The 26,109-nt window shown below is 39.7% G+C and overlaps 1 protein-coding gene across 1 annotated transcript in view; it reads left to right on the plus strand.

Moving 5' to 3' along the window:
* The window catches only part of DENND1A (DENN/MADD domain containing 1A), a 567,888-nt gene that overhangs the window by 281,136 nt on the left and 260,643 nt on the right, over positions 1–26,109 (plus strand). Inside the window, exons 7-9 of the mRNA XM_012664446.1 lie at positions 3,918–3,998; positions 8,015–8,068; positions 21,630–21,740. Of these exons, the coding sequence (XP_012519900.1) occupies positions 3,918–3,998; positions 8,015–8,068; positions 21,630–21,740 (246 nt within the window). The remainder of the gene's footprint in view (positions 1–3,917; positions 3,999–8,014; positions 8,069–21,629; positions 21,741–26,109) is intronic.

Raw genomic sequence — 26,109 nt, forward strand, 5'->3', positions numbered from 1 at the left:
CCTCTCTAAGGTTCATATAATGTAGGCTCTGAGAAGTCCTGCAGTGGAGAAACCTGTTAGTGTCTCCCAGCTCATTTGGGCCCCAAACCCTTTGTATTCCATGACAGATACTAACATTCTGAGGTAGCAGCGTCTCCTGGAACACGCTTTAGGGGAAAGGTAGCAAATGTGTGTATAATGGATAAATCTCTTTTTAGAGATAGATTTACTCCTGGCAAATGTATTCCAGAGGTCACAGTAAATGGAAGGAGTAACTAATAGAAATGGCTCCCTTGATCACTACCCTCACTCTGAAAAGAAGCTTAGACATCAGGAAATTCTGGCATAAAAGAAGTGATTTCCTCTTTGATGAGTGAGTTGGGAGGTCACCTTGGGTCTGCTCATTGATTTCTGATTCACAGTTATCTTTAGTCAAACATTCAGGTTTTCACTCAAATTTGAAAGATGTCTTTAATAAATACAATTGTATAACACGTAGGCTTTTAACAGTTTTTGAATTGGAGATTGACTCACATTTATTTTCCTCCATACGCTCCAGTCAGTCAAAAAAAAAAAAAAAATTACCCAAAGAACTTAGTACGCTTTTTAAAACATGTCTTGTGATTCAGGAAGGTTGGGCAGGTACAACCGAAGCACAGGGGAGACTAGATTATTACCCTGTAAAACTGGTGAACCTTTTCTCTGGACCATTGCTCCAGCAAGGACCCTGCCCCTTGGAGGTGTTAGACACTGAGATTAGGAACGTGTTTTAGTTGGAGTTGTTTCCTCTGAACTCAGGACTCTTTTTATTAAGTTTCTTTTGGTTAAAGGAATTAGGACATGGATGATAGGGAATCTGCCTGCAACTGGCTTAATTGTTTGCAAGGCATTGTTCACCAGATTAGAATAGGAGGAAAGAGTTTTTATTAAAAAACAGTCCCCCCACCACCAACAAAAAAACCTTCTCCCATCCAAAAGTCATTGGGAAGGTAGGGCAAGGCAGGCTGTGTATGTGCACATGTATGCACACACGTGTAAGAGACACTGAGACTGACGTCTCAGCACAGAGTGTGGGAGACCAAGGTGAGAGACATGATGAGGGTGTCTGTTTGGGTCATGGGCCTGGCATGGTTATCGTGGGGCACTGAGGGCATCCATGTGGAAGGGATAAAGGGGCAAGGGGGACATCTCGCCAGGGAGCAGCCTGGCTCAGGGTGTTGGAGCCTGAGGGAGATGAAGAGGATGTTCATGCACGAGGGTGGTGGTGGCAGCTCAGCACGGGATGTCGGAACTCAAGTGGGATCTAGAGGGATCCCCTTGGGAAGGGGCAGCAGAAGAGGCCCAGCGCTGAGGCGCTGGATTCTGAGGTGGGGCAGGCATTCATGTGAGGGGGTGGATGGGGGAGCCCAGCCCTGGATGTCAGTGCCAAGGAGGGCAGCTGGGTGGGGAAGGAGGCAGGGGCAGCAACAGAAAAGTGGTTCCATACAAGTAAGTAAGTAGATTCAAAAAATGGCAAGATTTTTCACTTTTATAGAATATAGTCACAAATATGTACAGGGAGAAAACTAGAATGATTCCTATATTGGATTGGAATTGGAGCCACCGGTGTGAACCCATGGCTTTTAATATGTGCAGATAGATACAGACCTGTAAAGTGCTGGTTGCAGATCCATTATATTCCCTGGTTCTATCCGCTGAAAGCGCCTGGCATCAGCAATACCACAGAGCGATGAGCTCACCTGGTGCCCATATCGTGGTTTCTAAATACCATTCTCCATTAAAAGGATCGTTGAAGAAATACCTGATTCCCAGGGCTGGGGCAGGAAAAGTATAAGTCAAATCTGAACTATCTTTTGAGCCAAAAAGTAAGGAAGTGCCCAAAACATGATGGGGACATGTCAGAAAGACACAAAAATCAGCTTAAAGGGGCAAGGGGGCTCCCACTTATCAAATAAATAAGTTGATAAATTGAAAGTTTAAGGAATGAGATATTGACGTAAAATATCGTTCAACAAAATACTTATTTAACACAAAGGGAAAGAGTAACCTCACAGTAAAGACATCAGATGAATTAATCAAATGAAAGCAAACATCATCAATAAAGAGACAGACTGAAATCTAAATCGTGAGAAAATATCAGACAGTTGAGAGTCATGCTACAAAATGGGTGGTCTCACTACCAAAGTCATACAAATCTCCGAAAGACTGAGGAGCTAGTCCAGACTTTGGAAGACTAGAGAATCATAACTACTAAACGCAACTTGTAATTCTGAACTGCAGCATTTGCTGTCAAGGATATTATTGGCATCGCTGGCAAAACTTGATGGGATCTGAGGGTTAGATGGTAATGCTGCATCAGTGTTAATTTCCTGATCATTATAATTGTCTTAGTTTGTTTTCTGCTGCTATAAGAAAATACCACAGACTGGGCAATTTGTAAAGAAAAGAGATTTATGCGGCTCACAGTTCTGGAGGCTGGGAAGTCCAAGAGCATGGTGCTGGCATCTGGTGAGGGCTTCTGGCTGTGTCATACATGGAGGACAGTACTCAGACAGAGAGACGATAGGGCCCAACTCATCCTTTTATCGGGAGCTACTCTCATGATAATGGCATTAATCTATTCATGAGGACAGAGCCCTTGTGATCTAATTACCTCTTTAATGTCCTGTCTCGTAATACTGTTAGAATGGCGATTAAAATTTCAACACATGAACTTTTAGGGGACATATTCAAACTACAGCAATGATTAATTGTGGTTGTTTAGGAGAACGTCCTTGCTTGTATCTATGGACAGTGGGACATAATCTTGGCAACTCATTCTCAAATAGTTCAGGAAAGAAAAAAAGGTTTTTTTGAACTGTTTCTACAACTGTTCTGTAAGTCTGAGATTGTTTCAGAGCAAAACTAAACACACGTACACACACACCCATAAATTCATCTCTTTCCTCTGTGAGGAGCTTGTTTGATTTGTCAGAGTTCAGATTGAAACAAACTTGTAGACTGGGCTCATCCTCCTTTTCCTCTCTTAAGTTCACTACCAAAGACAGCTGTCGTGAGGCCAAGAGGGCTCTGGGCTTGAACACACAAAACCTGCATTTCACCTAAAAGCTCCCCTCACGTGCCCCGCCCCCACACTCTGCAACTTACTAACTGGCTGATTGGAGACAAGTTGCTTCACTTTTCAGAGCCTCAGTGTTCACAGCTGTAAAGCGGGGTAGTTGGGAGGATCAAATAGGTAACACATGGATACGAATGTAAACTTATTACTATTATATTAGCACAAAGAATTCCACAGGGTGGGAGAAATGCCTTTAGATAATTCTGTGAGCAGTGTTCTTTTGAGCATTTTAGAGGTGAATCCATTTTCAATCGAATAATTTGTACTGCTTTGTATGTCATTATGTTGCTCAGTTTTACTAATTAGAATGCACAGCCACCATCCTAAATTGCATGCTGTTCATTTCTAACTTAGTTTATTTCTAACTTTCCGTAATTGGAGGCTGCCGCGTGTACCAGTAAACACTCAATAAAATTAATTGAGGGTAATGATGACGAAGACAAGATCTATAGTGTCATCGTTATTTCTCTCAACCACCCCCGCCCTGTAAGCTAGGATTGTTTGCATTTAAAAGTTGTTGCTATGGAGTTGAGGGGATAGATTTGCTGAGAGCTTATGGTATGTGATCCATAAAAGGCGGTCATGGTAGGTGTCTCACTGAGTAGAAAATGTCAAACTTGGTGTGGGAGGATCTATTTGACTCTTATGTTTGAGGCATACACAGCGTCTTTTGTCCAACCCTCCTTGAATATCAAACCTATTTCTGTACTGGGGCCAGCGTCTGCCCGGCCCCTCACTCATATGTGCCCAGACCTCCCTGCAGGTGTCTTACTGACGGCTCAGCCTTGCTTTTGTTACTTAGGCCTTTTATTTCTTTCAGGAAAATCAGTGGAATGAGCTTCTTGAAACTCTGCACAAACTTCCCATCCCTGACCCAGGAGTGTCTGTTCATCTCAGCGTGGTAAGTGGGGCAGAATATTAGCCATCACTCAGAAAGCATGTCATCATTAACAGGAGGAGGGAGTTAGCCAAACAGGATTGGCTTTTGTCATCTGCACCTCTCCCACCCCTACCCCTGAATACTGAAACCTATGGGCTCAAGGCAGGCCAGGGAGTTGAATTTCTTCCTTTCTTTGAGATTCCATGAAGAATGGACAGGTCCCAGATGTCCCCCGGACCCTTTCTGACTGTCATCCCATTATGAGCGTCTCCCGGATCACAGGTGGTAGGCTGGAATAGGACAGCGGGCCCCTGCCTGCTCGTCAGTCCCTGTCCTAGGCTCCCTGTGTCACCCTTTGCCCCCCAGCACTGCCATGCACCTCCCTCTGCTGAAGCCCATTCTGCACCCTCAGCCTTCAACGTTGCCTCCTCTCCCCTGTTTGCCAGGATAACACATGTTCATCCTTCAGAACTCAACTCTGATTTTATTTCCAGAAAAATCCTCCCTTGACACCTCACAGGCTTAGCAAAGATTGTCTCCTTTGCCCCAAGCATCTTGCACACTTTGCAGTACTGAGTTACACCACATTGGAATGTTCCGTTTTCCTATCTCCCTCCCTGGACTGTGTGTCCCTTGAGGACAGAGAGGGAGAGTGCTTAGTGTTGTTGCCAGCTCACAGTAATAGTTTCTTTGGATGCTTTTAAATATAGACTACATGTTCTGCAGTGGGCTGGGGTGGAAAATCCTCTGAACTACCAACTGGGAGATTTCAATCCCAGTTGTCGTCTTGCCAATGACCTGAGTGACCTTAATCAAGACCTTTAACCTTGTGGGCTTCAATTTCCTCATCTGTCAGATAAGGTGTCAAAAGAGGCATAGGGAATCTTTTCCATATTTCAGTTAGTGGAATTCTCTAATTTCCTAGGTCAAACCCTTGTCACTGCCTGCATCAGAATTCTCAGACAGACTCCCTTTGGCTAGGTATTGATTATTATCCAGGCGCTATTTCCCCTGTGTTGTAGTTTAAAAAGTATTGTCTTTTCACCTTCGTTAGGACGAGGTACAGTGTTGGTATTCAGTGGTTCGAAAGGAATCTGCCCTCCTAAAGAAAATTAATTTTTCTTATAGGTTTTTCAGAATGATGATAAAATTGAAAGCAGTGTTGCTACCAATAACTAATAATAGATCTATTTTATCAAGTTCCTAATTTATACTGAAAACGTATCTTTTGTGTTCAGAACAACTCTACTAAATAGATACTAACATTCCCATTTCATGGATGAGATGTAGAGACGAAAAGGCACTTGCCCATCCAAGGTGGTTAATAAGTGATAAGATTTGAGTTTTCAAACCCAGAGCTAACTTCAGAGCCTAAGTTTTCTCCTGTGCCGTGTGTGTTGAAAGAGAGGGAGGAAAGGAACAAACCAACAAACACACATGAATTTACAGAGGTTTTTGCTCATTTTAATAGAATGTAGGAAGGAAAGAAACCTTGCTACAAAAATCCTCGTGAGGGAGGGGAGACTGAAAAAGATGAACAAATCAGCTTGAAACCTGCCCTCGTCATTGCTGTATAGCTAAACAACTCTGCCTTTGTCTCTGTCCCTTTTCCTAAGCAGCTTGATCTCACCGCTTCAGTCTGTAATGACATCCGACAGGTAGCTGTGGAGTAGCCCAGCTGGGTCACCAGCTGCCGAGGAGGAAGGGCCACTCCTTCCCCTGAATGGCTGCACAGGCAGCATGCCTGCCAGGCCTCAAGGACAAGCCATGTCAGGGGCAGGAGGAACTGCTGGGGTGGTGCAGCTGTTTCATGCCAGTGGTTTCTAGGAATGTTTCTGACCTCCCTTGGTCCCCAGCATTTCATGGGCGATGGAGCAAGACAGAATCTCAAAGGACAGCCTGGGGACTACTTGGTTTTGGAATCGCAGTGGTTCACCATTTACAATCCATTTCATTCGTAAAGACGTATTTTTTATTTCCCGTTCATTAGGAATTCCTCTCTCCATATTGTGTTTTTGATTTCGAAGGACTAGTCTCCTCTAGGTTGTAAATCCTGAAAAGTTGATAAAATGGCAAAAGTGGACTTTGTCTCTTCAGTCACTCTCTGCGAGAGAATATTTCTATGTGTCTGATACAGTCGATTGAGAAAAACAGAAACATACACTAGCAGTTGAGAACAACAATAATTTTATATTAAAATATCATTGCGTGCTAGGCATTTCATATATATAACATTCTTCACAACAGTTTTGAAGTAGATATTATAATTCCCGTTTACAGATTCAAAAGCTGAGTTTCTGTGCTATTAAACGAAGTTGCTAAGCGCACATAGCTATTAAGTGGCCGACTGTGGTCTGAGTTTGTTCTCTCTCACTGCACCAAACCATTCCTTGGTGACTCCATCTCCATGTGGACATCTGTTACTGAGTATTTCCTAAAACTTCCTTCTAGCTGTTGGTGTAGAAGCCAATAACTCATGGAGTCAAACGTGAACCTTGTATTTAACTTTTCTATTTTAATCTTCATTGTTAAATTGAATTCTTTACTAGTTTCCATGCTATACCATCTCTATTGTAAAGCTTCATAGGTAATATTTTGGCATACACACAGATTTTGGAATAATGCATTGCAGAAGGTTTTTCTTTTTAAAGTTACTTTTTTAATGAATTTTTTTGTTTTTTATTTTTTGGTTTATTATTTTAATCCAAGTTCCTTTAGCTGTAATTTGCACATAAAAAGCACAGGCATAACAGTCTGTTGTAGTGGAAAGAGCACAGCTCTAGTTATACAGACCTGGTTTCAGTCCTAGTTCTACCACCTACTCCTGTGAGACCTTAGACTGACTACCTCACCGAGCATTAATTTACCCATTTGTAATCTGCAAATAATATCTATCTTGAAATTAGTTATAGAAAATATTTATAAATTACCCGACATAATGCCTTCCATATAGCAGGTATTCAATAAATATCTATTAAATATTAGACGGGTAGCTCATGCTATTATTGTTGTTATTGTCATTATTACAGTTGTCCCAGGACCTTTCATTTCAGAAAACCTATACAACTCATTCTTCCAGAGACCTACTTATTTTGTAATTACCCAAGAATAGGAGAGGGGGACTTCCTGAAATGTCACTTGGAGGTCCAGGTTTGAACTTAGGCCATGGCTAAGCTGGCCTTCTCTGCATGTGACCTTTCCTGGCCTTTGCACAATCCCATCTTTAATTGGCCAGCATCAGGCTTTTTCTATTCCTGCTTGCCATTGTCCTCTGAGTCTTTCAAACAGTGGAGGAGGTGTCATCAGTTCAGCGTGTTGTCATTTAACTCAGGGACACATGCTTATTACATACATAGAGATGCCGCATTGAAAGTTCTTTGAAGAGGTTGATTTTTCAGCTCCATTTAGACTCCAACTCCCTTCACTGGAGATCCCAGTGGATGTCAGGAGGTTTATTCACAGAGTGTGCTTAGTGGACAGGATTTCTCCGCTGTTAACCATCTGCGATGGTCTCAGAGTAGCGGTCCTTCATCTGGAGCTGTTCTTAACATCACTTAGGCCTTTGGGGCAGATTTTGGCCACAGTTTGTAGATGGATATAATCTCAGATGCTGAAAGGAAATGACAGGTTTGGTTGGTAAAAGCCATCGTTGACTGAATCTAGTGATATTTTGTCCCTAGGATCTAGTTGCCTCATTGAACAATAAATTATGAAACCTATAGCTTTCGTGTGTTCAGAAACCTACAAACATCATATGGGAATTTAACTTTTAACCTTTTTGAGCTCTTCCTTTGTATCTCCCAAAGAAGTTCATCTCTCATAGAAAAGAACTCCATCTGCCAAACTGATGATTTTAAAATGCATCTGGTTTAATCCAACATTATCCAAAGAAAGTGGTCCATGAATATTTCCTATGAGTGAAACTGTGTTTGCTCATCTGAGTAAGGAAATATCTTCCAGTCATTTACCTGAATTCTGGGTAATGTGCTTGTTATACATTTTAGCAAAAATAAATAGCTTTTGCTTTTCTTTTCCAGCATTCTTATTTTACTGTGCCTGATACCAGAGAACTTCCCAGCATACCTGAGAATGTGAGTACTTGGGAAGAAAAAGTTAAATTTTTATTCTTCTGTTTTCTACTTTTTTAAAAATAAAAAGATATGCTTTAAAATATTATAAAAATTTTAACTAATTTTTAAACAGAATTCACCATAAAAGCAAAACAAATGTTAAAAGAAAAATGCAGTATAAAACCAAAAACAAATGGAGAATATTTGCAAAGTAGATAAAGTGTGAGTACCCCCATCCCTACCTCTTCAGGACTTAGCACACAGTGAACTGGAGTGTGAGAGAGCAGAAGCGTAATGTCTACCCTCTGAACAAGCTGAATGACATATCTAGTCTAGCCTTATGACACATTTTCAAAGTGTTGTCCTAGGATTATAAATTGTACTATATAGAATCAAATAAAGAAAAGCTACCACTTAGGCACTTGATGACTTTTCAAAATACACATAACATTAAATGTACCATCTTAACCCTTTTTAAGTGTACAATTCAGTAGTTTTAAATACATTCATATTATTGTGTAATCAATGTCCAGAGCTCTTTTTATCTTGCAAAACTGATTCCATGTTGCCCTCTCTCCTCAACCCTTGGCAACCACCATTCTATTTTCTGTCTCTATGAATTTGACTACTCTCAATGAAGTACCTCAGACTAGTAAAATCATACATAGTCCTTTTGTGTCTAAACTATTTCACTTAGCATAATGCCTTCAGAGTTCATCCATGTTGAAGCATGTGTCAGAATAGCCTTCCTTTTTTAAGGCTGAATAATATTCCATTGTCTGTATCACATTTTGCTTATATTAATATATTCATCCTTCCATAGACACTTGGGTTGTTTTCACCTTTGAGCTATTGTGAATAATACTGCTTTGAACATTGGTGTACAAATACCCGTTTGAGTCCCTGCTTTCAGTTCTTTTGGGTGTATACTTGAGTACTTGATTAGTTTTTAAAAGTACTATAATAAGTGATACATTTGTTCACAATAAGTGACATATTTGTTCTATAGATTTACTGAAAGGAAATTTTTCTAAGTGTTGTCTGTAGAACAGACAGATTACAAACGTTGAGTAATCAAATGTAATTAATGAAGTTAGGTTGTATTCTTGTGATTAGATAACAGTCTTAATAAATTGGGATTGTCAAGCATATCCATAAAGTTTATTATCTATATGATCAGGCTGTAGTGGAAAATGTTGCTTCCGTTTTGTTTGACAGTAAGTGATAAAAAATTCAGACCAGTGTTCCCGTTTTAACAATGATAACTAATGTTTATTGAGTACTACTGCTTGTCAAATGATACAGTCGGTGCTTTACCTGCATTTTCCTATTTACCTCTGTTAACAAGCTTAGGTGATAACTACCATAATTATTCTGTTGTATTAGAAAACAGAAGCCTTGAGAATTTAAGTAACATATTCAAGGTGCTACAGCAAAGAAATGATAGAAGCAGAATTTAAACATTGATCTTTCTGATTCTTGAGACTGAATTCTTACATACTATCCTATACTTTGAGCCCATGATTTTTACCTTTCACTTCTGAAAAAATTCCATTGAAAGGATAATAGAAGTAAAAAATGTCCCCATAATTGCAGAGGAAGCCACCTTGGGCCAGAAAGTTGAAAAATAATGTTTTAAAAACTGAATTTTTGAAAAGAATGAAATCTTAAACTTATTCAATAAATTTGAAAATTATGAAAATAAAAAACTCTCTAGAAAAATACAAATGATTAAAGTCAGCCTAAGAAATAGGCAATGTGAATATAGAAAAATAACTTGAAAAGCTCTGTTGCAATCTCTACTCTCACCCCTACAAATATATCAGGTTTAGGTGGTTATACAGGTATGTTCAGGGAACAGATAATTATTACTTAAACCGTTCCAAATCCATAGAAAAAGTATGTTTGTATGTGTATCATACAAAAGAAAAGAAAAATCACTCATAATCCCCCATCTCAGAGAAAGTCCTGTTAGGAGATTTTTCTTTCCTTCCTCTTTATGATAGTAGTCGTTTTCAAACTGTGCTGCCAGGAACCCTGCGGTTGCCTTGGGAGCCGTGGAAGGCCTTGGGGAGAGAGATGTTTACCTGGTCAGAGCACTGGATCCCTGCTCCTCTTTTATTCAGAGCAGGTTAATTTCTACTGCTTAAATTGGGGGTTGAGTAATATTTTGTTTGAGACAAAGGTGTTCTTTTGATTTATTATTTTTTTTAATTTAGAAGCTACATTTTTAAAAACACACAATAGGGATCATAGCAAATTCGTACCTTTATAGCTGCTTTTTTTGGTAACAATATATTATGAACATTTACCTGTGTCATTAAAAAATATTTATAGATACTTTATTGTAAAAAAAATTTAAACAATACAGAAGCACGTATAGAACAAAAATCAAAGGCCCCATTACCACCATCTCTCCCTCACGTCTAATCCCACTCTCCCTCTAGAGTTTGATGAGTATCCTTCCAGACCTTTCTTTGTGAATTTAGTGCTATATGTGCAGTTACCTGTGTGTGTTATAGATTTTTTAAAAAGCATAAATGTGATATTATTCATAGTTTAGCAACACACTATTTTGGTTTAATGTATTCTAAAAACTGTTCATACCTACCTCTTTCATCCTTTTTAGTGATATTTTTACTCAATGGTTTTTTATTCTTATGAAAGTAATGCATATTAATGGCTATGTAGTACTACATAGTTGTTGTGAAAACCAGCAGTTTCCAAGTTATCCATACTTCTCACTCTCCAGAGGCAGCTACTTTCAAGTTTTTAGCAGTTGTAGCATTTGCTTCCAAATTTTTAAATAACATGTTCATATTGCTTTATCTTAATTTTTTTGTGTGTGTTTCAGATGTTACCTCTTGATTTTCCTATGGAAGATGAGAGTTTAGGTCTTTTACCACCTCTGATCCCTCCTCTCCTAGAAAAACACATACACACAAATTAACTTTCACTCCCATATTTCCCCTCTCTCATTCTTGCTATATCTTTAGAAAATTTTTACATTAAATCAATAGTTAATGTTTACATTTTAATGAGCATGCTGAAACAGGTAGTTGATTATATTTCCTTTCTTATACAACTTTTTGTCATATGAGAGTTCTTTGATTTCACATCTTTTCTTCTTGGTATTATTTCCTCATTTTGGTGAAATATCTTCAGTAGTTTCCTGAGAAAATATTATGTTGGAGGCAACATTTTAAAACTTTGCATGACTGAAAATAACTTGATAGTTTGACTGGGTATGGAATTCCAGGTTGGAAATCACCCTTCAGAATTTCTCTACTGACTTTTAGTTTTCCTATTGCAACTAAGAGGTCTCAGCCATTTCGATTCCTATTATTTATTTTTGTTTAACTATCCTTGATTTATGTCTTCTACTATCTGGAAATTACACAGTGATGTGCCGTGCTATGGGCTTGTTTTCATGTATTGTACTGGGCACTTGGTAGTCTCATTCAATCTGGAAATTCATGATCTTTCCAGCTGAGAGATTTTCTCACATTATTTCTTTGAAAAAAAATCTGTATTTTTCTCTTTTCTTTCTATGGGGCCTCTAAGGTAGAATGTTTAGTCTCTTGTATTGATCCTCTCATTTTCTTGGTTTTGTCTCCTATTTTCCATCTTTCTCTTTTAGTTTTCCCTCTACTTTCTTCAAATGATCTTTCCACCCTTTTGAATTTCTTATTTCTTCCATCATAATTTTAATATTTTTCCGCATCTGTGAGACTATTACTTATAGGTTTTAAAAATTATTCTTCTCTCTTCATTGTCTTCTTGCCCAATATTCCTATCCTCTGTTTCTTTTGTTCTGTCTTCTATGGTAGAGGCTTTCCCCAAATGGCTCGAAGGCTGCCTGTGATATTTAGGAGTGAGGCACTACAAAGCTGACTGGAGCATCTGTGTTCATGAATGGGGTTTGGTACCTGGTGGGCTTTATTGTGGGGGATGGCTCAGAATCTCTGAAGCCCGGAACTAGGGTAGCTATTTGTGGTGGGGGTGGGGGGGGGACTCAAATATCAATATCAGAATCTTTCTTTTGCAATAGTCTATTTTCTCTTGCCTGGGCAATGTGTGCTATATTACCAGCATTCTGGAAGCTGAGTGGGAGTGGTGGGTTATGGCGTGTCAACATTTAGTATGCATCACTTCATTTAACCCCCGTTTTTCAATTTAATGCTTTATTGCCTGTCCTCAGCTGGACTGGGTGACCCCAGGCCTTTCTGACTGAGTTCCTCTAGAAAGTAAACACATATGCCTCTGGAGGGGTGCAGGAGAGCCAGTCGACTAGCTGAGTGAGCGGGTAGAGGAGAATCTTGGGATCAAATCATTCCTGTTTTCGTTTGTGCCCTTCCCTTGGCCCTCAGAGGTTCTGGCTATCTCTAGTTCCCGAGCCTTTGGGAGTTCTGTGTGTGAGTTGGGCATGATGGTTTAGTGCTCTGCCCACGCACCCCAACGGTAGCTTTCAACCTCCCTCGGCACTGTCTGCATCTTGGGCCAGATAATTCTTTGTTGTGCAGGGCTGTTTTATACACCATAGATGTTTAGTAACACTCGTGGGCTCTATTCTCTGTATGATGGTAGCACAACCCCCTCCAGCTGTGACAACCAAAAATGTCTTCAGGTGTTGCCAGATAACCTCTGGGGAACAAATGGCCCTAGATAGAAAACACTGTTTTAGTAACATCTGCGTTTTGGCTTCTAAAAGTTTGATACCTCTCTTCCATTACTGTCTCTTCTGTTCTTTGGTTTTTATGCCTTTTAAAATTCTTTTCCTTTTTCTGGGAGAGTGGCATCAGGAAAGAGAAAAGATAAATGTATGTTTAATCCCTTGTGTTTTAAGTATGCTTTCCCTGCTAATAGACATTTAGATTATTTCTAATGTTTTTCTATTATAGTTAATGTTATGATAAAAATGGTTGCCTAGGTTAGGTTCATCTTTTTTATTTTAAAAGACCAAGAATTTCTTAAGCACTTAATTTTAAGGTACTTGAAAGTTCTGATAATTTCTTAATTTTCAAAACCACAATCATTGAGATTAGAAATAGTTTTTTTAAACTGTCTTCTCCATAGCCTCACCTCCAATTCCCTGTCTGCACTGCATGCCACCTCTCCAGCCGCCGCCATTTTTGAATTCACATTCCCTTTGCTGGTTTTGCCACTAATGAAGCAACTCCCTGCATATGACCTCTTTGTCCCCTAAATCCTCCTTTGCAAACCAGTAAAAGGCAGCCTTGTTTGTTTCTAAGCAGAATAGTAATACCAATCTGCCAGACTCCTAACATACATGATTCCATTATAATCCTTACAGCCACTCTGAGAGAGGTAGGCATGAGCCCCCTTTTACATATGGGGAGCCCAGAGCTCAAAGACCTGAGGTTACAAGCTCAAGGTCTGCTTATAAGTGGGGTGTAGTGACCCAGCTTTGTAAGATTTTGTTTCCATTACATCCCCCTGCCTCCCTAGAGTTGACTTGTGGTATTCATGAGAAAAAAAGGAAAAGAAATGATTTCTTATATAGCAAATACAAAATGAAGCAGGAAAGCTTTTCCTCTAAGGAGAATCTAAACTTTTGTAGGACCAATTTGTGTGATTTTTGACGTAAAATCACTATTGAGCTCTAGCCATGTTAAAATTTGCATTTTAATCTCTTGGTGATTTTTTTCAAGGATTAATTTAAAATTATTAAGTTGCTGCATTGCAAATTGAAACAAGCAATAACTGTGGGGTTGTTAATACTACATTCTGCTGTAGTGGAAAGAACATGAATTTTGGAGACAGCCAGACACTGGGCCTGACCACCCTGGGAGCTCGGACTACTTACTTAAACTCTCTAAACGTCAGCGTCCTTATCTAAGAAAGGAAAATGGGAGGAACAAATGAAGTGTTAAATGTGAAGTTCCAAGTATAATGCCTGGTGTGACAGAGATGCTATTTTCTATGGTGGTTTTTTTCTTCTCCTTTCCTCAGATTTCCTAGCATTCTAGTCTTAACCCCTCTCGTGGTCTGAGTTGTGGCTGAGGACTGAGGAACATTACCTCATTGTATTTTCTAGGTTTTTGCTGACATTCTTGGTTGTGAAGTTCAGTACTTCTCCTTTCATGGGGTGTATATTTTATGGAGCCACAAGTCTCTTAGCAGGCCTTGTGGACACCAGAATTTCTGAAGCCTGGAACTGGTGCGGCAGATGGGGTCCAGGACTCCAGTGCCTGTAATCCGGGAGATTCTGGAAACATTTACCGTTTGTCTCCTTTAAGGAGCATACTGAAGAGAATAAGGAACGAACAGGATAAATGGACTTTGGGATATGGAACCTAATATTTTGTCACCAGGTAATCATGTTCTTCTGGACAGCTTCAGAGAAAGGTTAATGTAAAAAAGAAAGGAAGGAGCTAGTATTTATTGAACACCCATTGTGGGTCAGATCAGGTACTGTTTGTTATGTCATGAAATATTTACAACAGCCTTATGATATGGTGGTTATCTCTATTCTGAAGAGGAAATGATCCCCAGAGATGAAAAGTAACTTGCCCAACCAGTGAATGCTAAAACCAGAATTCATATCAGGTCAATCTGACCCAAGCATTTAGGTGCTGCTGGATCTGGGGGTCGTCCAGCTCCATGGCTCCCTAGACCCATCTAAGAAATCACTCACCGTAAGTGTAAGTTATACGATTCGTTGTGTGAATGTTTGGTTAATGTCATCTCTCCTTCCATAAGGACAAGAATCAGTATTTTTTAATCGCTGTATCTTTGTAATTAGCACTATATCTAGAACACCATAGATATTCAATATATATTTATGGAATTAATGACTGAATGAGTGAATGAACACGCAGCCACCCCCAGGAGAGGGAAAAAGAACAGTTCTTTTCAGTTGGATTTTGGGCCCATTTGTCTGTAAGACATTAATGAAAAGCAAACATGAAAAATTAATTCTTTCCACTTTCAGATCCCTGTTGAAGTTAATTCTCATTATTTCTACAATTTCTTTGTAAAAATATTTTCTTTCTTTTCACCAAAAAACTATCACTATGTAATTGCTCATCAGGGTTTTCTCTGTCTATCAAGATAACACATGTAGGAGTGAATTTTATGCAGGCAATAATTAAATGAGCATAAATCTTTATAAATTTCAAACAGTTGACCTGCATTTAAAAAAAGTCACAGATCATGAACAGATATGTAGTAATAGTTACATTGTAAACTGACTATATAAGGGATTTTTGTAGCAGCCAGGTTTTGAAGTTTACTTTTGATTAATGGATGGTCATATAGACCTTCATTTGGAATATTAAGCAAACCTGTCTTAATTATCTGGCTGGTGTCATACCAAGTGGTTAATGATGCGAGGAAAGCATTTAGAATGGACAGTTACATATAACATTGCCCAGACTCCACTTTGTCAAAAGATGCACCATGATATAGAAAAGATTTATGAACTCATCATGACTTCCAAAAATAAACAAAGTTGAGGTGGTAGTAGAAGACCTATTATCAAGAACTGAGATTATAGAGAATTCCATTGTTGCTCTTAAGAGTTATCAGGTAATTGTTTATTCTAATGGTTTTTTCATTCACACAAAGGGATAAAAGTTGACCTCTGGGTAAACTCTGCTTTCTTTCGTATAATATACTTCTCTGATTTGATTGCTTATATGAGTTTGTGGATTCTTTTGTAGGCAGATTATTTTAGAATCCAAATTTTAAATTCCTTTTAAAGAATCCCATACAACTAAGGTAACCTAAATTCTTCTTTAAAAAAAGATCAGTTGAGGGTTTAAAAATTTATATACGGTAAAATAATTTGAACAGGAGTTATTTCAGAAAGCAAGACCCATTGACAAAACCAAGCCTCTTGCCTTGGAAGTCTCCTCCAGACACAAGACAGTAAGTCTTTATCATCTGTACCATGTATGGAGCAGGAAGTCACAAAGACTAATGAAACGACAGACAGTGGGGCGGACTAGCATCTGTTTCGAAGGCTCCAAGGAGTACCCGGCTTAGAGTCGGTTCTTTGGTTGGAGGATTATCTCATTTCCCTCAGGTATTGAACCTAAGACGCTTTCTCTCTAAGCCCCACTATATCCCCTCCCATTCCCAGCCCATTCCAACTCCCCACCCCCACCCGCTTCATAACCTCAGGCATGGATCACAGCAAGCCTGAAGTCCCCAGCCACCTGGATCGGGCCAGGAGCCAGCAGGGACAGCTAGAAGGGAGAAGCCATTATGGCACTTCTCCTGGGGGGGATGGGGTTTTACCAGGTGCCATTCTCCTCCTCTTTGTCTGGATTTAAAGCCACAGAGGGTTCGCACTGGACGAGACCTTCACCAGCATTTCTTTGTAGAGATGAGAAAGGCAGGCTGGAGAGGCTGAGGAGCCTGTCCTCACATGCTCTTCTGAAACTGCATTTCCAGGCTGCTCTGTCCCCAGTCCTTCCTCACATGTGAGCGCTTTCCATTCCTTTCCAGTAGTGGTAGCTTTGTATCCCTGCTACCCAGCCCTACGGAGCGGGCCGTAACAAATGCCAGTGGAGAGCCAGACGCACATGGGGACACAACTGCATGTGGAACTGAAATGTTGCTTACACTCCGTGAGTAGGAAAGGCATGTCCTTAAGCCTAAAAACATACTGGCACCAAGAAAACTAGGACCTTTTGAGCACAGAAACTGGGACGTCATCCTCTAAGCAAGGTTTTCCTCTCCAAGTAGGTGAGTCACACAGGAGAAGTAATTGGCAGGGAATGAAGCGGGTGGTTACTTAGGATTCTATGGTGGCATTATAGTCCAGGACACTAGGCCGCCAGGGACACCATGTTTAACAGGAATGACAGGTCTTTAGAAGGAGGATTTATCCTTTATTATTAATATATGAATGGACTCTCCCTTTAAAAAACTGTGTGGGCCAGTAGGCAAGTGTGATGCACAGGAACCTGAAGTCTGGGGGCCACTGAAATTTTTCCTCCCTCCCTCCCCAAGTCTAATTCATTGTCAAGTCCTGTAATTCCACTTTGCAGGTATCTGTCACATCCATATCCAAAGCTTTCATCCGAATTGTTTGTTAATGTATTTTCCTTTCACGGAATATGGCAACAGCCTGTTAGCTGATTATTCTGTCTCCTGTTTCCCTCTCCTACCCATCCGCCACAGGGCCTCGAGGAAGATCCTCCTGAAACACAAGTATGATCATGTCATGATCCTTCAGCACTGCTCTGCACCTGTGGGGTAAAGTCTAGGCTCACACAGGATGGGAACCAAGCTCCCCTGCCCCACACTGCCCAGCCCTCCATGCTACTCACCTGCCTGGGGCTCCTCTTGCTGCCTCTGCCTCTGCCTGGAATATGCTTCTCCCCTGGTCCACCGAGTGGAGCCCTGTTGGGAGGCCCAGATGAAGTATCTTCTCTGTCAAGTCTTCCCCAGCCTTCCCCCCAGTATCCGTCAAGCCAAACAAGGCTTTTCTTAGCCACCCCTGGAATGTAGCCTGGACCACAATGCTTTACATACTGGGTTTCTGGGTTTGATGCCCCTCTGAACCCCAGACCAAGCTCTGGAAAATGGAAATCACATTTAGTTAATCTCTGCAGGCCCAGATCCCAGGATGGGGCCAGGCACATAGTAGGAGTACAATAAGGGTGTGTTGATTGCCTGATTGTAGGAGACAGAAATGGGAGGTTGAAGACTTAGTCCTCTGAAGCGAAGTGCTGGGAGAGAGTGGCATACCTTATATCTTTTATAAATACAAGTTCACGATGCCTTCTGGCTGCAGTCTTGACTGGGACAGCGTGCCATGGAAGCCTTCTCTTTTCCTAAGATCTGCTCTTACCCGTCGGAGAAATATGACTGACCTGGTCATGAAACGAGCACCTGTTTCTGTGTACAGCCCTCCACCCCTCGGTTACCTGGTGAACAAACCACTGATGTGTTTACCTTTTTAATAAATGTGGCCACGGATACCTCGGCAAGCTGCCCCTTTACCTCCCTTCCCTGCCCCCAGCCATTTAACCTGACTTGGTGCGGTTTCCAGCATCAGTTCTTTTTCTGTGGGCCCTTCACCATTACTAAGTAATTGATCACTTCATCAGACTCAAAGCCAGGTTTCTGAAGCCAAATGCTATGTTCTTCCTCACAAACCACCTTGTCCCTCTTCTAGGCTGGTGTGTCCCTCCTGCACCACACTACTCACACTAGACCTAAGGAGAAGTAGTCTTCAGTCGTTTCCTTCACTCACTCATTCAGTCTTTCATCAAAATGCCAGATGATAGGATATGCAATTTTACCCAAAGAGACCTCAGTCTAGTGACAAAAACGTACTTAAAACTGAATTATTGGCCAAGCGTGGTGGCTCACACCTGTAATCCTAGAACTTTGCGAGGGTGAGGTAGGAGGATTGCTTGCGCCCAGAAGTTTGCAGTGAGCTATGATGACACCACTGCACTCTATAGAGCCCAGGCAACAGAGTGAGGCCCTGTCTCAAAAACAAAAGCAAACTGAGTTATTATAAGAGGAACAAATTGCCATGGAAGCACAAAGGGGAGCTTAATTAATGAGTTGAGGAGCAGGAGCAGGTGACATTCCAGCTGGGTCTTAAAAAGCGAATGGTTGTCCTCAAGGAAGAGAAGAGCGTTCTCGGCAGAGGGAGCGGCAGAAGTAGAGGCCCGGGGATATGAAAAGGGACGGCAGGTCTGAGAAATTGAGGCTTGGGGTGCACAAGCTGCTGGGTGCTTAAAGGCAGGGGGAGGGAGATCCCTGTCTCCCAGGGGTTTTCTTCTGAGCCGAGGCTGGGCGAGAACGGCAGGCGCTCCCTACAGCTGCTCCCAAGGCCCCGCTCTGCCCTACAGGTGCTCCCACGGCTGAGCGAGGTTCCCAGGGCTGTTGGCACTCCACCCACTCCCACCCGCTCAGGCGGGTGGCATCCCAGAAGGAAAGAGGCAGGGGAGGAAGCAGATAAGAAAGACAGCTTCTGTTTAGACACAAATATCTTGGTAATCAGCACAGATGGGATGAGAAATACCAAAAAAGTACATGACAGTTTAGAGAGAATTTGGCTAAATGTTACATATTTTTTAACATACCTGTGTAGAGTTTTTGGAACAAGCACCTGAGTCCCTCAGAACATGATTGGAGATGGGAGGCATGCCTCATTCAAATGGTGTTTTTATTTCAGAAATGTTCCCTTCCCCATCCACAAAAGTATCCTTGTGATTTTTTTTTTCTCTCCCACCAAAATAAGGCGCAAGATTTGTCTCTGACGCTGTGTCTCCCTATTTGGACGGCAAGCTGTGTAACATATTTCTCCCCAGCGTGAAGCTTCTTGGCAGACTCTTGAGGCCACGTTTTGGTGGCTTCAGAGTTATCTTTGGATCTGTCAAAAGTGCTAATGGGCTTTCTGGCCTTCTTTAAGCTCCTCATTTCTATTTTCTTTTTACTTCCATCCTCTCCTAAAAGAAAAATTCATGTAATTCATCAGCAGTTAAGCTTTTACTGAAATGCTCAGCGAAGGGCCTCGTATTTTTGTTTGCGAGGAGAGCTCTGCCATGTCACAGTCTTTGGTACAAACCCCACCCTGACATCATTAGCTCAGCGTTCCTCAGTCCACCGAGCAAGATATGCTGGTTGACTTCCTCAGTCTGCCTTTCGTGTGTGTTTTGTTTTTTCGCTGGGTTTGTTAAGAGGCAAGTTGATGTCGTGGTTAGAGTGTGAGTTTTGGATTCAGGCGACCTGGTTTTGAAACTTGGCTCTGCCCTTTCTAGCCGGGTTACCTTTAGAAGACTACTGAACCTTCCTGAGCCTGTTTTCCTATCTATAAAATGGAGATGATAATGCCTGTCTCAGGGTTGTTGAGAAGATTAGAGAGAACACAGGTCAAGTACCTATTGCCTGGCACGTAAGGATTGCTCAATAATTGAGGTAACGATAATTTTTAACACAACAACTGCCCCCTTTATTTAGGCATATTTGATCTTTTTTTGCCAAATATGATTTTTACCCACAATTTTGAGTGGCATTAAAAAAGTATACAAGTTTAGAAACAGACCCACCCAGGACCGAATCATGTCTTACCCACTTACCGTGTGACCTTTGTCAAGTTACATCGCTTCTCTGTGCCCTTGTTTTCTTGTCTCTATATGGGGATGATAATACCTAGTTCAAGGAGTGGTTTCACGATTGAGTGAAATAATATACGTAAAGCTTTGTACGTGGTAGATGTATTTAAGAGGGACAGTTTAGTGTAAGGAAAAGTATGTGGGCTGTGGAGTCACATCTGACTCCACCAGTTACTCTCTCCAGACTTAATTTCTTCATCTATATATTGGAAAGAATAATACCTCGTTGGATTTTTGTGAAGATTGCATAAGATTACACGTGTGAAGTGTCTGGCACAGTGGCTGGCACTCGATAGGTAGTCAGTATATGGAGCTATTAATTCACTTGCTCTTTATTTATAAAGGTTGACGGTTAACTGGGTACTCCAGTCAAACAATAATAAATCATAAGATAAGTGCCCATTCTTATTCCCAGCCCGTAATATTGTTGAAAAGCACTTTATGCTATTTTGCATGTAAAATCCACCCGGTTTACTTCAATTTATGGGTTATAGATCTTTAATCATTATAAACCACAACCCCTGGCAATAGCGTTCCTCCCCTCCCCACCCCTTGCACTTTCGGAGGATTATATTGTGTGGCATTGAAAACCTTGCTGAGGTTAACATTGAGGAAATTAGCATATTCATGTGTATGATTAAAGTCAGGTGGGTATAGAAAAGATTGTATAAATGAAACACATTACATTTTTTCTGAAATCTGAAGAGTGCCAATCTATAGTACTAATTAAAAGAATGAAACCCGGGCTATGGAAAAAAGCTAGTTAAAGCACTGCTTTGTCACAACTTGCTGCTGTTTGTCTCCAATTTTTTTTCCCCTTTTGAGTGAAATACCTGGAAATTGTAAATCTTCGAAATTGCTTTAATTCCAGCTGAGGCGTTTTAGCGAATGTAAGCTGCGAGGGGCGGGGGGGACCAGCAGTGATGACAGGAGAGGAGCACACCCGGCTTCGCGGGTGGCATCTCCTGCACAGAAACAGGCTCTGTGCCAGAAGCATCTGGCCCCCTGGGTACTTTCTTCTGCTTAGACGTCTGGTACAGTACGTCGGAAAGGTTCTAGGATCTGGGGTCCAAAGATCCGAGTGGCAGTCCTGTCTTTGTTGCTTATTAGACTGTTGGAACTTGGCAAAACTCTCTGAGCCTTGGTTTCCTCATTTGTAAAATCATAGAATCCCTGTTCTGCTCACCTGACACGAAGGACAGATGTCGTGCCGTATGCCACCTCGTGTCATAAACTGCGATCACCACACAAAGATGTGATTGCTCAGGCTCCTTCCTCTCTAAGGTCTCTTCCGACTTTATATTTCATGATTTTATACATGAATGGGATTTGGCCTCCCAGGTAGAAAGCACAGGACAGGGGAAGAAGAAAGTATGCTTTCTGATTATTTTCTGTTTCTCACGCTTTTATTAGATACTGTTTGTAATGAGAACAAACAAAATAAGCCACAAACCTTGCCTTCTTCTTTCTCCTAGAGAAATCTGACAGAATATTTTGTGGCTGTGGATGTAAACAACATGTTGCATCTGTACGCCAGTATGCTCTACGAACGCCGGATCCTCATCATTTGCAGCAAACTCAGCACTGTGAGTAGACAGTCCTGACACGGACTTCTCAGTGATTTAATTTTAATTGAAAGATGGATCGGCAAGATTAAAGAAAATTTAGAAAAAGGAATCAGCCACAATCCCTGTATATGGTAACATGTCATTTTCATTAATTATTCATGTTTTTTTACAGTGCCAATACACATTTCATTTATTCTTAGTCTCACAATCAATTATAGCTTCCCATTTGATTATGTGTTATGAACATTTTGCATATTTCTACATAAGCTTCTTTTATTGTCATTTTTAAATGTCTGTACCATATTCCATTATACTGATATTTCATCATTTACTAAATCTTTCTTTTCTTTATGGCCATTTAGGTTGTTCATAGTTTAATCCTTCAGTAAGTAATACTGTAGGGAACATTTATTGACTGATATAGTCCATATTCTAAGAGTGGGACACCAGATCAAAGGACTGCCAGATTCCTTCCCAAACAGGCTCTGCTTTCTGCAGTAAATGCTGTCAGCTGTATATGACTGTACCAGTTTCACTGCAGTCTTGCTAGAATTGTGTGTGTGTGTGTGTTTGTGCAGGTGTTTTAATTTTGCTAATAAAGTAGATATAAATTGGTATTTCCAGTTTGCTTTAATTTTAATTTCTTCAGTTAGAGGTAACTGAACATTTTCCATGGGTTTATTTCTATTTGTATTTTGTTAATGTCTTTTGCCATTTATTTTATTAGGGATCTTGATGTTTTTCTTATAAATTGGAATGAACTCTTTATATAGTGTAATAACTTTTGCTGTATTTATAATATAAATATTTTTCATATCTTTTTATTTCAGCTTTTTACTTGCTAAATATAGTTTATACTTTCCCTAATGTCTTATTATGAAAATTCTCAAGCTTTATGGAAAGTTGAAATCATTTTGCTGTGAATGCTGATATAATTCCATCTAGATTCTGCCAGTAACAGTTTCCTGCAGTTGCTCTGTCCCATGTTTATCTTTCTATCCATCCTTCATACCGTCTATCAATCCATCTTATTTTTTGATGCATGTCAAAGTAAATCACAGACATCACTATATTTCCCCCTAAACAATTCAGTATCTTTGCACAGTTTTTTGTTGATGATGTTGTTTTTCTTTTTACGTAAAACTTACCTACAAAAATCGCCTGGGACTGGAATGCCTAACAGGCATCCTTCTTTGAGAGAGGGTAGAAAAACCTTTTTATAGTGAGGAGTTCCCTAATGAGGGGCCAATGGATAAAATCAGTTATGTGTTTACCTATGAATAAAAACAACACCTAATAATGAAAACTTATGAAACTATTAGAGTTTTCCTTAAGGTTTTCATCATAACTTTATTATTTTATTTCTTTGGTTATTGATTTCTTGTTAAGAATTCACATTTTTTTTTGGTTGCCTGCTATGTGCTAGACGTATAGCACATAGTAGGTGACAGAAACACAGCCCTTGACCTCAAGGTAAGAACAACCTATAGCAGACCTCTTGTTTTTGTTTTGCATTTTATTTTACATTATAAGTGCTGTTCATAATCTCAAGACATGAACACCCAGAATGAGTTTCAGATTAAGAATATTGCCAACCTGATTTATCATCACCTATTTATGAGACCAAATGGAATGAGGGTACATTTGAAAGAGTCTAGCCCATAGCTAGTTACTGTTGCTTTGGATTATCAACCTTAGTCAAACAAAATCAGGGCATCATCTCAGTGGAACTGAATTCTCTATAATCTAATAATGATATTTTTGAGCCCTTTAATCTGTGCCAGGTACCATCCTAAGCACTTTGCATATATTAACTGATTTAGTCTTTACTACAACTTTGGTGAGTTCTGTTATTACCTCCATCTTACCGATAAGGAAGATTGTATCTTCTATGTGATTTTGTTCACAAAAATGTCTTAGATTAAACATGCAAAGTTATTTCTACTCCTTCCCAAAACTAAAATGAAATAAAGGAATAAATCTACAAAGACAAAGAACAGATGCAACAGAAATTTTAAAAATAGTAAGGCAGTACTGTTTTTTGACTTCATGCCAGTATTTGAAAAGTAACGCGAGATAGATAGAAGAAGATAATTTACCAAAGTTGACACAAGAAGAAATAGAAAAATTGAATAGGTCATTTATAGAAATTGAATCAATTCTTTAAAATATTTTTCCAGATAAGACATTCAGCCTAACTTGTTTTATAGCTATTTTTTTTTTATCAAATATCTCAAGGAACAGATAATTTCAATCTTAGACTCCTTACGAGTCTAGATCAAAGAGAGAATACAACCCAGCTTTTCTTGTGATACCTGTATAACCTTGACATTCAACAACACAAGGAGACAGTACAAGAAAGAAAAATTATCAGCCAATGTCACTCATTAATGTAGGTGTAAAAGTCTTAAAATAGTAAACAAATGTATAAAAAATAAAATTTATAATAAATAAGTTGGATTAATTCCAGAAATGTAAAGTTGATAATACTAGAAAATCCTTTAATGTGTTAATAACTTACACATTAACATAGTAAGATGGGAAACTCTTATAGTCACCAATAGATGGAAAAAGGCACGACCATGTTCATGAATAGGAAGACAATATCTTGAAGATGTCATTTTATTCTAAAATGATTATAGATTGAATAAAATTTTATTCAAAATCCCAATGGAGTTTTACATAGTACCTAACAAGCTGATTCTAAAACTAATATGGAAAGGCTGAAGAAAGGGCCAAGACAACTTGAAGGAAAAGAATGGGTTGTGGAAGCTTGCTTTATCAGATATCAAACTTTCTATAAAGCTGTAGTAAATAAGATACTGGTAGTGGCACAGGGATACACAAATAGACTGACAGAATAGAAAGCCCAGGAACAGACCATATGTACATGGGCTCTTTATATACCATAGAGTTGACATTGTAGAATCTATGGGGAAGAGGTGGACTTTTCAGAAACTTCCTATCTACATGGGGAAGAAAAGGAAGAGAATTTCTTTTGTACACATACAAAATTAAATTCCAAATGGAATTTTGAAAGGCAAAATTTAAAAACATTTAGAAGACAAAATAGAATAATCCCTGATGATCCCAGAGTAGAAAGGGGTTTATTTAAAGATGATATACATTGTATAAAGGAAAAGATTAAAATTCTGAACTTTTGTTCGTTAAAAGATACCATTCAGTGAATGAAAAGACAGTCACAAGCTGAGATAGTTGCCATGTAAAACACTGACAATTAGTATTGGAAATATATAAAGAACTACTACAATTAAAAAGCAGACAATGAGCCTATTAATAGAAAAATTAGCAGAAGGCACGAATGGACATCTCACAGAAGAAATACAAATGGGCAGTAACTATATGGAAAGATGCTCAACCACATTAGTAATCACAGAAAAGCAAATTAAAACTACAGTGATTAGAATACTAGGTTTGCAAAAATTGGGTGTTTGACAATGCCAAGTGTTGTATTGGAGATGTATTAGAGAATTTCATCACCACTGTTTGAAGGGTATGTGGTACAAAATTATTTGCAAATGCCCATCACTGAGCAATTCTACTGCTAGATGGAATTTTTTGTGTGGCCATATACCCCTTGGTCACATATAGTGGGATACAGGCACATGAATGTTCACAGCATCATTTTTTTTGGTTTGTTTTTTGTTTTTTTCATCCTGGAAATAGTCCTCATGATTGTAAACAGGGAACTGATAAACCATGGTATAGTCATACAATGGAATATTGTATCAATAAAAATGAATTATACTCCCAACAGGATTGTGTCTCTAATACAGAGTGCTGAGGGAAAGAAACAAGTCACAGAAGAATATACTGTACAGGATGATTTTATTCATATGAAGTTCAAGTTAGAAAAACTAAATGGTATATCATTTATGGATAAATACAAACTACAAAGAAAAAAAAGAAATGACTGACACAAAATTTAGGTAGTGGTTTCCTCACAGGAGGGAGAAGAGCATAGTTGGGAAGAGACATACAAGGGACATGAAAAATATTGCTTTCTGTCTTAAACTAGGTTAGGAATCAAACTTTTCTGTAAAGGGTCAAGTAAATATGGCTTTCCAGGCCATATTGTCTTTGTTGCAACTACAGGGCTCTGACCTTGTAGTTTACCGTAGGTAGACTAATGGGTGTGGCTGTGTGCCAGCAAAGCTTTATTTACAAGAACAGGTAGCAGGTCAGGGTTGGCCTTTTCATCGCAGTTTGCTGACCCCTAAGCTAGGTGGTGGTTTTGGGTTCTTAAGGGTTTTTCCTTTAAAAATTGTTTGTATGGGCCGGGCGCGGTGGCTCACGCCTGTAATCCTAGCTCTCTGGGAGGCCGAGGCGGGCGGATTGTTTGAGCTCAGGAGTTCGAAACCAGCCT

This window comes from Propithecus coquereli, unplaced genomic scaffold (genome assembly GCF_000956105.1).
Source record: "Propithecus coquereli isolate 6110/MARCELLA unplaced genomic scaffold, Pcoq_1.0 Scaffold89, whole genome shotgun sequence".
In the NCBI taxonomy this organism is placed as follows: Eukaryota; Metazoa; Chordata; class Mammalia; order Primates; family Indriidae; genus Propithecus; species Propithecus coquereli.